Genomic DNA, 16,816 nt, shown 5'->3' with positions numbered 1-16,816 from the left:
TACTGAAGAGAGAACCCTTTCAATACCCATTCACCCCTCTAAATTTTTTGCCTCTTATTTCACAGTAGTAGCTTTTCAACTATAAAATGTCAGTATCTGAACATTTGCGATTTTTCTTTCCTCTCCTTCTTTCCTTCCAACCTTTGATTCTCCTAATAATATAGAACAGATTTTTAGTTAAATTAATGTCCATTTCTACGTTGTTAAAAATTACGCAACTGTCAATGATTCATTAATTGATTCTCATATCAGTGATTTTTTAAAATTATCTTCGATTTTTTTTGTTTTAAGATACAAAAATGCAATTAATCTTACAATCAAAAATTGATCTGATTTTAAAAGTATTTGTCGAATTAAAGACAAATTGATTTGATAAGATTCAGTAGAAGGAATGCTACATATTTTTATAATCATTTACAAAAACAATTCTTAAAAATATTCACGACTCAAAATTCAAACGATCAATGTGGTATTTAAAATATCTTTAGTCTTAAATAAATAAAATGCTTGCTTTAAAATATATTTTTATTTAGAAATGAAATAAATTTTCTTGTTTTTGCAGAAAAGATATAATCAATATAACCTACATTCTTGGAAATACATTAAAATATAACGATTACCTGAGTATTTAATGAAACATTATCAATACTGCTCATCGTACTGATTTATCAGGAAAAACACGTGAAATCAACGGAAATGGCAATTAATCTACAATTTCTTTTTTTTTATTGTTTTTTGTGTATTTTTGTTACAGATAATATTGTTATAACATTTCATTTTTAACAATTTAAATTCTATCAAGCCAATTTTTGTGAAAAAAAACTATTTCCCCGTTAAAAAAATATATATTCGATTCATTTTTTGTTCAATAAGAAAAAAAATATTGTGATGCTTATATTATTAAATTATAGACTGAGATATTCAAATTGATTTAAAATAGGAAATTTCTTAATCTGTTCTACTCTTTTGATATTATTGCTGATACTCTGTCTACCGGGATTATGCCTTAATGAAACCAATTTATTCATTGGCCTCATAAAGTTAGGGATAGGTTATAATTTTTATCTAATATGTATGTATTTGTATGAATAAAATAAATAAATATTAATTGGCCTATATCTCTTTTCGTATTTCATTATCTTACTTAATGTCTTTCTTTAAAAATATGCTTTATCAGACTTTTTGTGTTGTTGTTGTTGCCAAAAAAAATAATAAGTTCACGAAAGGTTGCTTATGTTATTAACGAAACTTTCTGCTCATACTTCAAAAAAAAATTGTGTGTCAAAATTCAAGTTACTTCTACAAATTTGAATTCCATTAACCGTGATTTTAATTCAATTTATGCTTTTATTGTTTAAACTCTAATGCCTTATTCTGTACGTTTAGCGTTTTGTATGAAAGGTTTATGTCGAATATTGACATATTTACCCAATACCCACGACTATATTGCAATTTATTTTTATATTTATTTATATATACGCCCAATGGGCATTTTTGAAGACATGTTTACACATAAAAAAATATTATAAAAGAAAGTAGAAAGACACAATGGTATATAGTAGACTTGGTGGGAGTGGAAGCGGGAGAGAGGTGTTTATAATTTAATTTGATTAAGTGATCGTTTGAAAGAAGACAACTTGTTATCAAAGGAATCAAGACTGGTATGTTTGTTGGCAGACCGAAGAATTCTGAGCATAGGGGAATTAAAACCATAGTTATTTCTATGGTTATCGGTATATAGGAGTTAGTTTTGTCTGAGGTTTCTAGCTGGGATATTTAATTTTATCGAGCTCAGTAGTTTAGGCGAATCAAATAGTGAGTTAGGAATTTTAAATAAGACTTGAAGTCTTGAGATATATTTAAGCTTGTTTCTAACTCTTTATACGTATATTGGTCACCGAATAAGCCCAACCTCCAGCCAATCTTACTTAAAAATCGATGTTGAACTGATTCAATATTTATGATGTGAACATCATAATATGGAGACCTGATAACAGAGAAATACTCTAGGTGTGGGCGAACTAGGGAACAGAAGAGAGTTTTAAGGGCATTGATATTTTTGAAGTCAGTGCTTCTGTTAATAAACCGGAGGAGTTTTAAGGATTTATTAATAACAATAAATCATAACAATTTTACAAACAATAACAAAAACTGCATTTATCCACTTGTTTATGTATATGATTGTTATATATTATCTTCTTTACCAATCAATAAGAATTTTTAACCTTTTGATTGGTTTTAAAACATAATCGTTCGCTCCGTAGAATAGTATTGAGCTTGTTTATTTGAAATATTTTGTAAACTAATTATAATTTTCAAGTATGTTTTACACTGCAGTACGTAGTAGAATGAATTTGACTGCTTTTTAGCATTTTTTTTTATATTTCAATTTCACTCATATCAAAGGGACACAATTGAAATGGAAATCAGACAAGCACATTATAATTCAGCGGTAGAACACATCTTTTGTCCAGATTTTCTTACTTCCTTTAACAATATGAGTATGTAGAACCTTTCACGTGACGAACCCCTTTGAAATAATCGCATTATACACCCATGAAAGCCTCCTGCGGTATCTCTCTCCTTCCGGATCGTGATTGACAGTTTGTCCTTAGTCCTTGCGGTATAATATGCATAGGGGAATGAAATAATGTCATTTGTGATGGGAGTTTGTATTTTGCATCCCTTAATGCTTCTAAGGTAAGCCTACAATTTACTTACCAAAGAGTTTTATATTACAATTTTCGTCTTGCTTTGTGTATATGACTATTTTAACTATAATTTCATCTTTATTTTTATTTTATAATACTACTAAATATCTCTAGTTGAATAATTTCACGGGCCCGGTAATTCTTTTACGTACTTTTTCAATTATTTTATTTTATATTTTAATTATTTATTCCCTTCTCAAATAAGATGCTCTGGCTGTGTAAAAAAATATTTTACGTGTATTTATGTAGTCGGGCCATTTTCACATGTAATCGTCAATATTGGAGTGCCCCTGGACCTCTATTTGGAGTTGTGAAACTACCATTCAACAAATTATCGTAGAACCAGTTTTACCAGAAACGTAAATGATTAGATTTTTTAAATCGAAATAAGTAAAATTGATTTTTTTAGTGCGACTAAGTCCCGTTTTGAAAAAATATCACAATCACTCTCATACGCACGTGTGTCTAATAATAATTCAAAATAAATAAAATTGAGCGGGAATTTCGTGTACCCATTATAAAACGAAATAATACAGACTAAAATGGATGCAAAGTCATTGGAACAATAGGCATCTTTCCGTCCTCGGAAAATACACATGAGTCGAGCCATTTCCAGGAATTTAGCATACAACTGTGTTTGCCACACGTTCGACACTGCGACAGTGACTACCCAAAATCTACGAAAGGTACCCATCGGATATTTTTATCTGTTTTTTTATCTTTACTTTTTTTTATGTTTAATTTTTAGCATGAGCACTTTACAAATATACTATTATGCTTAATGTTTGTTTTTGTAAATTTATTGATAAATTTAAGTTATTAGAATTTCACTTGTTCACAATTTCATTAGTAATATAGCTACAATGAGTAAATGTTATTAACCATCAAATTTCTAAATATAGTAAATGAGGTGTAGAATGTTAACCGCCCGTGGGCTCAGTAGCTGCAAGACTTGTTGTTATCTAATTTCTATTTTTATAAACTTGTTTTTTATTTCATTCTTTGAAATATCACTTAAACTCAAAACTTCATTGTCAAAAAAATAAAACATTTATAAATAGGGGCTAGATTTCTCATTGTCTATGCGCACTGTAGCTGCAAGATGTGCTGTAATTTAGCTCCTATATATCATAATTATAGACGAGGAACTAGAATCCCAACCGTCTATGCGCTCTGTAGCTGCAAGACATGCTGGGATATTTATTTATTCAAATTTATATATTTATTTATTTATTCATATTTTCTCTTGCAAACTATAATTAATAATCAAAATAATGTGTCCTCGCTGGGGTTATCCGTGCCGAGGACACTTAACAATATTTATTTTTTTTAATATTTTTACATTAGAGCATAAACAAAGAAGACTAACTTAATAAACAGAGATAATTAACTAAATATTCACAGTTTTAAAAACTAGGTACATATGTACATGTATATTATTTATATTACAAAACGCACTTAAAAAAAACAAAAACCTAACATAAGATATACACTTCTGGAGCGGTTGATTCAATATTGGTTTGGGCGAATGAGACAATCCATTTTACTTCTACCTAGCTCCACTACCCATTTTTTTATAGCCTTTTTAAACATTTTCTCGTTACTAACTGTTTTAATAGACAGTGGAAGGTTAAAGATTTTAATTGAATAATACTCAAAACCCCTTTGTCCGAAAGTGGTATTAGTTTGTATTTGTTTAAGTTGTCTTTGTGTTGTTAAACTGGGTTATATTAATACTTTTTTATTGCAACTGGTCTCTAATACTTTATTACCTGCAAGCGGCAGCCATGTTTTGATTTCACTTCGTGGAAGTATAGATATAGAATAGGTTGGTGTCTATGTTTGTTTAGTATATATTATGTACGTATTACGTATAACGTATACAGTTGCAGTGACCCCTTTTCAATTAATCTCCCCGTTGCGCTGCGATCACTGAAATAATTTGGTATGTCTCGCTTCAAACGTCAAAGAGTTTGTTCACAAATAAACGAACTTATTTACAAGTTTGTATACGGCCCGTGAGCGTGGATGTGAATCGTCCATAAATATTAGTAAACCATGTCGTCCCGTTTTCAATAACAGTTTAAATAGATAAGATATGAAAGCGATAAACGGAAACCAATGTTTACAAAAGGTTTATTAAACGCCATATGCAACAAAATAAATGAGGGGATATTAAATCCTGTACTGAAAATATGAATCCGGCCATCAGGCGCCCCAGAAGTTTAACATATTATTTACGGTTCCAAGTTCGATTCCTGATAAGATCAGAAAAAATAGAGATTTTTCTCACGCCTGGGTTTTCTGTGCTGTGTTCACCACTGTAAATTACCGACTTGACTTGTTGAGATAAACATAAAAATAAATAAAAAGAATAGTTTAATGTATAAACTATTTTCATTTACATTTGAATTTGTTGGAACAGAGAGGGAAAACATTTTGGGGAATTGAATCTGGTAGTCTAGGCATTTACAGGGCTTATGACTTGTCATTAGCTGGTTTAAGTGGCCACTTTACACACTGTGTAACATTTACCTTTCTGCCTATGTTTAAACATCCACATTTCCTCAACTCTTTCATCTGTTGACTTTTGTAATGTAAATAAACTGAAAGATTTGTCGTGTGGGTGAGATTCATCCGGCTGAACCGATTCACCTACTAAACAACGCCTGAAACACTTAAACCAGCCAATGACAGGTCGTAAGCCCTGTAAATGTCTAGACTCCCATATTCCCTTCTCAAAAATGTTTTCCCTCTGTGTTGAAACAATTTTTTATTTAAATATGAACAACTCCTTATAGAGAAAATCCAGCCAGTCTGCAAGCATTTGGACATACTAAAAAAAAAAAATATTTTTATTTTAATTCTTTTTTAGGAATAAAGATTTTTTTAAGATGAAAATCTTGTTTGTAAATATTTTATTTCTACTTTATTTACTCAATGAGAAACTTCAGCCCTACGGGAAATTAAATACAAAAAATGTTTTCTAGCGCGCGGTAAAAATTAGAGCATTAAATTTTACGGTAAAATTTCTTAAAAATGTACGAAAATTTTAGTAAAAACGCACCACTTTGAATGACGTCACTGGTTTATATGAACCATCTAATGATATGAGAGCTTTGAAGGATATCCGGTTTGGTCACCGTAAACGAGCCAATCGAAGAACTGTCATAGAACAACCTTTGACGTCACTCGCGGAGTTATTTCAGAAACACAAAACTTTAAAAATCATAGCGCTGATAATAAGATTTATAAAAATAAAAATTCTAGCTTAGTTTAATATTCTATTAACAAATAAGAAAAATTAAAAAAGACACTGAACTTCCTCATTAGATTAGTTACTCAATGTCAGCAAATGTTGCCGTCGCTTCAGCAATTAAAAGACGAAAAAGATATGGCAAATCACGATAACATGAGACAAAGATGCTTGGATATGAATTAAAATGCCACACTTTATGCGCTTGTAATGTGTCCATTTAATTATTCGTCATTGCTTATAATAAAGTTCTTATCCCAGTAAATTTAAATCATTTAACATAACGAGGTGACTGTAAATTTGGGGATAAGACGCCTCATATTATTTTGGTTTAGCTATTTCCAGATTACTGCTTGTGTTGTACTTAATTCGTCATCAGACGCACATAAAACCATTTCATTTAAATGGCGCGTACACCATATATTATATTAAACATAACTAATGATATCTCTAATATATGTGTTATATTTATAAGTTTGTAAATTTCATACTGTTTTGTTTGATTATGACCTTAAATACGGTAGGAAAACGCGCTAACCATTACACTACGAGGCATATCCCTACTCGATTTCATTTTTATAATTTTTATCTGGGAGTACTTCTCGAGTTGAAAACATGTGTCAAGGGTTCTGGTTTGGGATAGACATGGGCGTAAAAAATAGTTTAATTGTGGGTTTACACAATAATTCATTTTTCCTAGACTAGCACATGTAGGTTAAGACTGTAAGAAAAATTATCCAAATACCCGACAATCCGAGTACCGATGCAGTGCCCTGTGCACCACTCGGTCCAGATATATATATATATTTTAAATTGCATACTATAAAATGAGATGTTTATCAATGTTTTAATTTATGTTTATCTTAATACGCTCATGTTATTTATCATATGGCGGATTCCGGATTGGTCACTTCTGTTGTAAAAATATCTCGTTCACTTCGTTTCTTTTTTTTCTCATGCTCAACCTTCTTACTGTGCTCCTTTTACCTCTTCTTGAATTATTTTTTATGCTTTCACCTTGATATTAAACATGTTTTACTATTTTTTTTTTTTTTTTAAAAATAAATTATCTACGGACTAAAATAAACATAAAACTATTTTGTTTTTAACCACTTACTATATTTTATTTTTCTACCGACTAGTTTCAAAGGTACTCAAGCTTCTTTATCAAGGTATACTTAACAACTGAATTCTCTCCTATTTTATTTAAACATATGGATAGGATATATCCATAATATGTATCAATAATAAGTCCAGTGTTTTTGTTATGTTGTTTTCTTAATGACGAGAAGTGTGAAGTGTGATGGATACTACCTTTAAAACAAGACTGGAGTGGACTTAAGGAAATATTGTTTATTTGGTAATTTATGATAGAATTAATTAGTTAAGTATACCTTGATAAAGACGCCTGTGTAGCTTTGAAACCGGTCGGTAGAAAGAAAAAAATGGTCGAAAACAAAGTTGTTTTATATAAAAAAATATACAATGAATAACCACAAACTTAGTGTTTTAAATGTAAATTTTGCAGTAAAATAGATTTCCTATTTTTATATACTCGTATTATGAAAATAAAATTCAACTAAAATCGGGTTGTGGTCCCGTGGCTAGTATCTTGGACTCACGGATCGAAGGTCCGTGGTTCAAATCCCACTCTACCCCAACTTAGTTCTTATTTTCTAATAGTAAGTTATTTACAACTCGTTAAAAATGGCCCTCGAAATTAAATATTTGCGTAAATTAAATAATTTATTTAATTAATTTTAATTGAACGCAAATATTTCTTTAAAAAAAAAAAAAAAAACAAAAAAAACTAAAGCTAGGACATGTAAATAATAAAAATCTCGAGACTAGGTCTGTTCTATTTTAGTGATTGTTTAAATCTAGAAACACTTACTTTCACCTGACTTACTTAAAACTAATCATCCATGTTACTTTTCTTATAATACGATTAAATACAATCAATTTGTTATATTTATAGCTATTAAAAAAAATAATTAACTGAATGTGTGTACTACTGTTAACATTTATGTCATTTCTGTTTTTTTTTCCTAATAAAAAAAACAATTTTCTTCTTCTTTGCAGACTATCGACGCATCATACCACAGCAACCCGTCATTTCAAACCCCGGCACTGATTGCAATATTTTCTATACTTCTCACTCTGGGCATATTTATCGGAGCGCTTCTCATTTGGAAGTAAGTACCTAATTTCAAAATATTTTAATTAATTAATATTGCTCTTACGTGAAGCCTTAGAGCTGAAAATGGCGAGGAAACAACAGTTAGAGTTATTAATTGTACTTCTCTAATTCATAAAAACGAACATCGATTTTTATTTTTAGGTTGCTACCTTTTATGTTTCGGCGTTCATTTTCTTTAAATTTTGATCTCTTGTATGCCAAATAATGTTTGACAATATGTAACAAGATCACTTATAAGCCTAATTATGTGTAAAAATACTACCTATATGTAAATAAGTTAATAAATAAATCATAATATTTACATTTGTCAAAAAAATACCATAAAAAAAAACAATTGTCGAGAATGAAGAGTAAATTATTATTATTGACTTAAATTTCATTATTCATTTAATTTTATTTGCGTTTAGAATTTAATAAGAAGTAAATGATACAAAATAATCCATAATTTAATCAATGATGGTGATGTAATTTACCACTGTAATTAGGCCTCCTGGCTCGTTGTGGTTAATATTTTAAAAAAAAAAAAAATTACTGCTAATTCTTACTTGTTGATACGAACTACAATAATATTACGAATACCTTGCATTAGAACAAAAATTAAATAGCTAAGACATGGATGTAAAACAAATAAAACACAAATTAACTTGACACATTGTTGAGTTGTTTGATGAAATATGATGTTAATCTTCCTCCAAAATAATTGAAATTAAATATATTCACTATTATGATCATTCTGGATAAATTGAATGCAATATAAACATAATAGTGTCCTTGCCAAATATAATAGAAGCCACATAATTGATTAACGACTTGAACATGTTAAATATTCAGGACTAACAATTGACAGACAATTGATAGAGAAAATTCTTATCAATAATTTAATTAGAAAAATTATCGGGTATTTTTGTAAAATCAAAACTTTGCTTCAAAAACTGAAAAATTCGAATGTATGAAGGCTTTGTAAAATCTAAAATATTTTATATGCAACAACTACGGGCAACAGGAAACCAAAATGATATAATCAGATTACGAAGACAGCAAAATAAAATATTATAGTTGGTATATGACCTTCCTTATCCAACAGCATTTAAGAACTCCAAAGTTAATAATTTTACGTAACTGAATTTTTTCAACTACAATCGTAAAAATTTGTTTATAAATTAACAACTGATGTAGGTAATTGTATACAAAAATCTAAAATTTGAAAACAATTGTACTTAACACAGATACAATACGATCATGTCAGAACAATATCACATACAATATTCTAAAACGAGACAAGGACAGTCGATATCTATCTTTTTTTACTGATCCCGATTCGTTTCGACGTTTTGGCTACCATTGCTGGAGCCATCTTCAGGGTAAACTGTGTGTTTTGTAGAAAAAAATGTGTGATTATGGATTAAAAATTTATACCGTGTCGCATTCAGCTTTAGGCACATTCCGTCTCATTTTTGTTGTGTGTACCAAGAACCATGCTGAGTTTAATCTCAGCCCGTCGTCTTTTTTCTGTTCGAGTGTTTGTGTATTTCAATTGCCTCTTTTATTATTCGTGCACTGTTATTTCTTGGTTCATCCATAATCTTTGGTTTGAAGGCGAAAAGATGCCTTGTGTCTATAAAGTGTTCCGCTACTGCAGATTTTTCAGTGTGCCCAAGTTCACACGCTAGTTAATGTTCGTCAATTATTTTATTTTTGTACACCCTGCTTTTCCTATGCACACTTGCATATTGATAACAGCGACCGCTAAAATTTACGCTCCTTTTAAAGGATAGTCGATACTCATAAACCAGGTACTGAAATTATACTAGTACAATAAACTACCAGACAAAACTAAACAAAAGACTCCAAAAAAGTTGTTAAAAATATTATAATTTACAATAGGATGTGATTAATTTAAAAAAGAAAAATTATTTCAATGAAAAAATCTGTATTTTACAACGGCTTATCTTTTTGATAATTATCATTTGGTATGGAATTATCTTAAGTACCCTAGCAACAGCTACAAAAAGTGGCTGATAAATCAGGAACATCATTACACGTAATTATGTTTGCGAGTCTATTAAAACTTTTGCATTAACTAACTTTGAATTATTGTACTTTTTTCCCTAGGTAAAATTTCCTGCGGTGTTGGCAGCCATCCACTAGTAATAAAAGCTGCAAAGTTTTTCATACGTACGAAGTTATTTCCGCAGAGATGCTGAATTTTTTCATTATAAAAGAACTTCTTCAACGCGGTTAATGCCATGTTTTACGATACTGGTCTCTTGTATGACCAACTTTTCATCCTACGACTTTCACTTTTATGCCGGACTATAAAAATATTGTCGCTACACTCCGCTAGATGTCACTAGGTGTCTCGACTCTAAATCAAATATTTGCCAAACGGTACAATGTTTACGGCCCAAACTGATTTATGCCTTTCTCGTAAATCGCGTATTGAAATTTATCGCCCCCTATTTTATCTTTTTACTCCTGTTTCGGTTTAAGATTTTTTGACTTCCGCTGTTCTTTTTATACTTTTTTTTATCTTGTAGTCCCGCCGCAAAATATAGCTCCAACATGGTTTTATTGGAGAATATTTTCAGGTTATTTTTCACATTGGATCTTTTCTTCTGTACTCTCCGTTTACCAATCTTCGGTTTTGTGTTTATTCACCTTAATAACATTGATATTTTATCACTTTCAATGTGACATTTTTATTTGTTTCAACATTTTTACAATTCGTTGTTCGTAACCAATTTGATTATCGAATCACCGCTATTATTCTTAATAAATTACTAAAATTTATAAGGATAACTCTACTAGATTTTTTATTATAATCAAAACAAAATGCATGTGGTGATTGATAATTTCATTTCATTTTTTTGCACCACAACAGGCCAGGAGGCCCAATTACAGTGGTGAATTACATTACAGAACAACCAGGCTTGAGAAAAATCAAATTTTAATTTTTGTGTTCTCACCGGGAATCGAACCCGGAACCTTCCGTGTGTGAGTCAAGCGTCTTGACCACTATACCACGGAGACCGCCGCGTGATATTGAAAAGCGAGTGAGTGCCAGGAACAGGGTGAACGATGGACTGAAATCTACTTGGCAAACAAAAGTTTGTCGCAGGAGGCAAAACTAGCATTTCACAATAAAGTTCTAGTGCCAACCCTGAAGTATGGGAGCGAAGTATGGAATGTGATTAAAAACAAAGTTGTTTTATTATTTTTTTATTGAATTATTCCCATTCGTTTTCCAGAATTTTTACCTGTCTCGGGTTCGATTCAGAATATGGTTGACATTAAATATTTTTTTTTTTGAAAAGGTGTTTTTACACTGAAATATTTTATAGTCCCCTGGACTGGCACCTGATGCGTAAGACTGCTCATCTTACCTTCATGTAACAAAAATGATCAAGATTCACTGCGATTGGTCTACCAACGCAGTGCCCTAAGCATCATTAGGTGCGGAAGGAGAATTATGATGATGTCGAATGTCCAGTGCTATTTTACACAGAACTGTATTTTTCATATCAAAAGTTTAATTTAATTGAATTCATCTTAAATTTATTTGTTTATTTATGTAATTACTCCAATATCAAGACGTTAGATCTCAAATATTTTCTTAGAATTTTCTCAGTTTTCCCAGTAAATACATTTCAACACGTGGCCATGCGCAGTACACACGTGCACTAAAACTGAACGTAATGAAAATTAAATGAGCATCTTTTTCCATGCGGAACACGTGGCTCTTACATTAATATTTCTCCATAATGAATGAAAGGAAAAGAGACGTAGAAGTTAAAAAGAAAAGTCAGCGAAGGCATTTTATTATTTCTTTATGTCCTTCCATTTTCGTATAACTAGTTGCTCTCTGGGATATTTCCAACGATGCGATCCTAAAGTTTTTTGCGTTCAAAAAATGAAACGTGTCCGCCGTTTCGTCTTTACGGGGGACGCGATGGTAGCCGATATTACCTGATTTTACCAGGTACTAGCCAGTTTTATGGCACAAATAATAACATTCCAATGAAAAACTTAATGAAAAAATAATTTCAGGGGCAGTGAATAAGACATAATGATTAATATTTTAGACTCCACTTGCAGAATATTACCTGATTTTACCAGGTACCAGCCAGTTTTACGACACAAATAATTAACGTAGGTATACATTTCAATGAAAAACGAATTGAAAAAATAAGTTTAGGGCAGTAAATAAGACATAATGATTCATACTTTAGACTCCACTTGCAGTATTTTGATTTCTTAATTTAGTTGTCATGAGTATTCTATAGGAATATATTTACAATCATAATAATTACTATTAATTAAACAATAGGAGTTATTGTCATGAAAATTATCATTATAATTTCTATATCTTCAACAATATTTACTGTTTGTCCAAACTTTTGTATACTCTACCGGATTTCATCCCCTAGAGAATTATTTCAGTAATTAATACAGTTTTTTTGTATATTTTAAAAATTATTATTATGCACGACTTACCACCTTTTGTTTATAAAAAACTTAAAGTACAAAGAATAAGTACTTTGGTTGACTTATTGCTGAAAGCAAAATGTTCCAGCCGACAAGAAAACAGACTTGTCAAAAGAAGAGATGGTAATTTTTTTTTACTAATAAACTAAAATGTGTATCAAATGATACATACAAGAAAAAAATACCTTATCTATTAAAAATAACAGCTGTTTATAACGAAAGATAATATTTGTACAAATTGACTTTTAAAAAGTACATTGCGTTGTACATATTAAAGAATGAGGAACGTGGATCAGATAATGAGTTTGGAAGGAGAGAGAAAGAGGACCAAGGAAAGAAATGGGATAAAAATATATGTTTCAAAAAACAGTAATATACAGGGAGTCCAGGATTCTGAGAATATATGGGTATAATATTAATGTTTCAGACGTTTCTCAAAAGTGGCTAGAGAAGGTGCATTTTTTATATGAAGAGGTAGCTCATTCCAAAATCTAGCGCCTTGAACGGAAAAGGAAAAACTGAAAAATGCTGTGCTGTGTCGAGGAATGGAATCTGTTCTTTCCTGAAAAGAGCGAATCGAAAGACCATGATCAGAAAGGTACATGAAATTCTCATGAAGATATTTCGGAGCACAAGGATATTTATCGGACACAGCAGCTTCCTATAACGATCTTTTTGAGGGTGCGATGGTGGACTTGCTTAGGAATGTGCTGCTGATGCCTCAGGAGAGCCTTAACCTTAATTGCCTCTTCTTCACACCTGCGGGCTTCCGCTGCGCGACGTCCTGTAAGGCCGTCGATGACGATCTTTTAGGATTGTTCGGCATTACTAAGGGACGCGGGATTGACGTAGAAAGAGACGAGAGTTCTGGCTGGTGATATAGTCTCCTGGAGGCGTCTGATGATGTTCACCAACTTCACATAGTAGCAGATATTAAAAAGTTAAATGAAGAACTGTGTTATAAAATCAGACATGGGGAACATTTATGAGGTCGGACTTTGGAAGTCTAGGCATTTACAGGGTCTATGACTTGTCTTTGGCTGTTTTTTTTTTACCAAATACATAAGAGATAAAACAGTATTCAAAAATAAGGGATAATTACATAGCAATGAAATACATATTTACAGTAAAAATAGTAAACAAAAAATCCCACAATGGCATGGCCTGTTTGTGGGTATACAAGAAATGTTTGTAAATTTTTTGCTCCTATAATACATAGACAGATATAATATTTTTGTGTAATATAAAAGAAAATATTATGTAAAAGGTTAGAAGGTACTTTTTTATTTTTTAGAAATTAAATAAGATAATAAAAAATATTAAAAAACATAAAAACATTCCTTATTATTAAAGAGCAACAAAATATATCAGAGAAAAAGAGTTAATATCTTTAGTTTGAATCGAGAAAGAAAGAAAGAGAAATCAAGTTTGTGATCAATAAAATGAAATTTGGAAATTCGTGATCAATGTTTAAGTGCCCACTTTTTACGCTGTGTAACACTCACCATTCTGCCTCTGTTTAAACATGCATATTTCTTCAATTCTTCCAACTGGTAATTGTTGTGAAGTTAGACACCTGAAAGCTATAATTGATTCAAAATTATGATTTCAGATGAGTTGGTAGTAATCAGTGTTAATAATATAATACTTGCTAATTATTTATCTTCCCTTTTACCCTCCCCCGCTGACCCTAAAGCTAACCTGCCTTATCTTTTAGCGTACTTTTATCTCTTTAGAAGTCGGTACAGGGAGGGACAATGTATTTATAAAGTATTCACGGGCCCAAGTGCCGGAAGCCTTCCCACCTCTACCCCTGTCTGGGACATTATTTATGTTTTGACCCGTTCAACCCCGCCTTGACCACCTACCCAGTACGGGACTGGACGAAAAGGGTTAAATTCACTGCAAATTAAGCCAAGTGGAATTTTTAATGGATTTTGCTAATTTTAATTTATTAATAATTATAACGGCAGTGATTACATGGTTTGAAATATTACTTCAACATTTTTCACACCTTTTTTTAGTTTGGTATTTATTTTTACTTAATTATTCACACCTGAATAAACTCAAAATATTTTTAATTAAACTAACTGATATTAAAATGAAGTATAAACATTAATATTTAAAGCATTATCTTTATGGTCAAACGTTTTATTAAATGTTATTAAATATTTGAATTTTATATGTCTACATGTTTCGAGACGTACAAACATAAATATTTAATAAAATTTAGTATAAACGTAAAATTTATTTTCAATTAAAATTCAATTAGATGAATCTTACCCACACTGAAAAAACTTACAGCTCTTTTACCTCACAAAAGTCATCAGATGGAAGAGTTGAGGAAAAATAGATGTTTAAACATAAGCTGAGTGATGAATGTTGAATTAAAATTGAAAAAAAAAAACCCTTTGAACTTTAGCTAAATTATACTTTTGACAGACAACGTGCAACTCACTTTTTGTTTCCAATTAATCGAAAATGTTTACCCTGGTGGCGAATTTTTATAACGGCTAGTATGTACACAGTATAATACACTAGTCCCCGTGATAATCATGTTTGAAATTACTTTTATTCACCAATTATCAGCATGTAGCAGATCGGCTGCATTGGGCATTGTAGGGTTTATTTACAATAACGGATTTTAAATTTTGTTTAGAACTGAATAAATATTTAATAAATTTTTAGTTAGTTGAATTGCAAGTGCACAATAACATTGATTAATACAACGCCATTAAAATCTTCTTATAATTTTGAAAAACTGCAATGTGCATCGTAAAGTTCTGCGAAACATCGTTAAGCTAAGCCAAAAATGCAAGTCTGAAGTCTGTGCAAATTTGCCGCAGTTTTTGAGCACATTTTTAATAAATCTTTCATCCAAACATGTTTTGTAGACAAGGCACCCCACTCTCCCCTTATATTTTCCTATTTGCATTTTCCTAATTTTTCCGCAAAGTCTAGTCCGACGGGAAGACTAGTACTTACAGCACCAGAAATAAAACGGGCGAATTTTAATTGCGAAATTAATTATTATATAAATTACTCTGACTGCAGAGAGGCGGTTAGGGACTGTGTTTATTAAATAATAATGGATATCCTTTGTTGCCGGCATTTTGAAATGAATGCTTCCCCTCCGTTTTCTGTATTACTGTTTTGTTTGTCTGCCTTTGATTTCACGTAATTAATCTGACGCTTAAAATGATTTTTAAACGTATTCATTGGAGTTCAATTTTTAATTTCAATTTTATTTATTCATATATATGTACATTACAAAATGGAATATCTTGATTCTTACATATGGGAATAGTGAAAATAAAAAGGCGAAATTAGGTATGTTTAAAAATAACACACAGTATACATAAAAACTAGAGAATAATATGTTAAAAAAGTAAGAGAACATTGTAACGGAAAACTCCCTCGGAGACGTGAAAAATTTTAATGTCCAAAGTAATATTGTTCAACATAGAGATAGCCCTTCCAACAAGCTTAACCATTGGCAGGTTGTTTCTGTATATTGGATTGTGAAACAGTCTATGCCGACACTGTATAAGGTAATTATCCAGAACATAAAGGCAAATTCTCCGCATTATTTCAGGATTGTCAATAATACCGCTAAACAATCGAAATAAATGCGTAGTAAATACACATTCCTTCTGGTCTTTCAACTGCTGTAACCGAGCATACCCTGGAGAAACTCAATGAGATAAAGTCATGGACAATATCCGCACTCCCTCGTGTAAAGAAACCGAAGAAATTTATTTTGAACCCTCTCCACCATAAGAGAGTACTTTAACTCACATGGCCTTCAAATCATCGAGCCACTCTCGAGTCTACTTCGCACCAACGAGTTATGAGGAATTCTCAGTACTCGTGTAATACCAAAAACCCTGACAGTACGCAGGACGAATTCTAACATCTTCGACGAACTACTACAAACAGTATATCTTGTATATCTGCATATCTAACATATTGAGATCCACAATATACTATTGGCATTCATTAACTTCAAGGTACCTGGACGAATGACTCCCCAAGTAAATTGCAACGATTCGCGAACAGTATACTCATATTATGCTATTCTGAATAATGCTGTCGTTGCTGATATTTTAATTTATTTTATTTTTGTTTATTAAGAAAAACAACAGCAATGCAAAAAAATATACA

At 31.1% G+C, this 16,816-nt stretch overlaps 1 protein-coding gene across 3 annotated transcripts in view; it reads left to right on the top strand.

The window, feature by feature from the left end:
* pxb (putative Hedgehog signaling attenuator pxb) overlaps positions 1–16,816 on the top strand; it is a 630,755-nt gene that overhangs the window by 547,292 nt on the left and 66,647 nt on the right. For all 3 annotated transcript variants that reach the window (XM_088242536.1, XM_088242535.1, XM_088242538.1), the window contains one exon: positions 8,050–8,162. In XM_088242536.1, the coding sequence (XP_088098662.1) occupies positions 8,050–8,162 (113 nt within the window). The remainder of the gene's footprint in view (positions 1–8,049; positions 8,163–16,816) is intronic.

The sequence above is a fragment of the Micrasema longulum genome, unplaced genomic scaffold (assembly GCF_059751315.1).
Source record: "Micrasema longulum isolate JH-2025_06_02 unplaced genomic scaffold, ASM5975131v1 h1tg000141l, whole genome shotgun sequence".
NCBI lineage: Eukaryota > Metazoa > Arthropoda > Insecta > Trichoptera > Brachycentridae > Micrasema > Micrasema longulum.
Note: the sequence above shows the minus strand (reverse complement) of the source record. Positions and strands in the feature narration are given on the sequence as shown.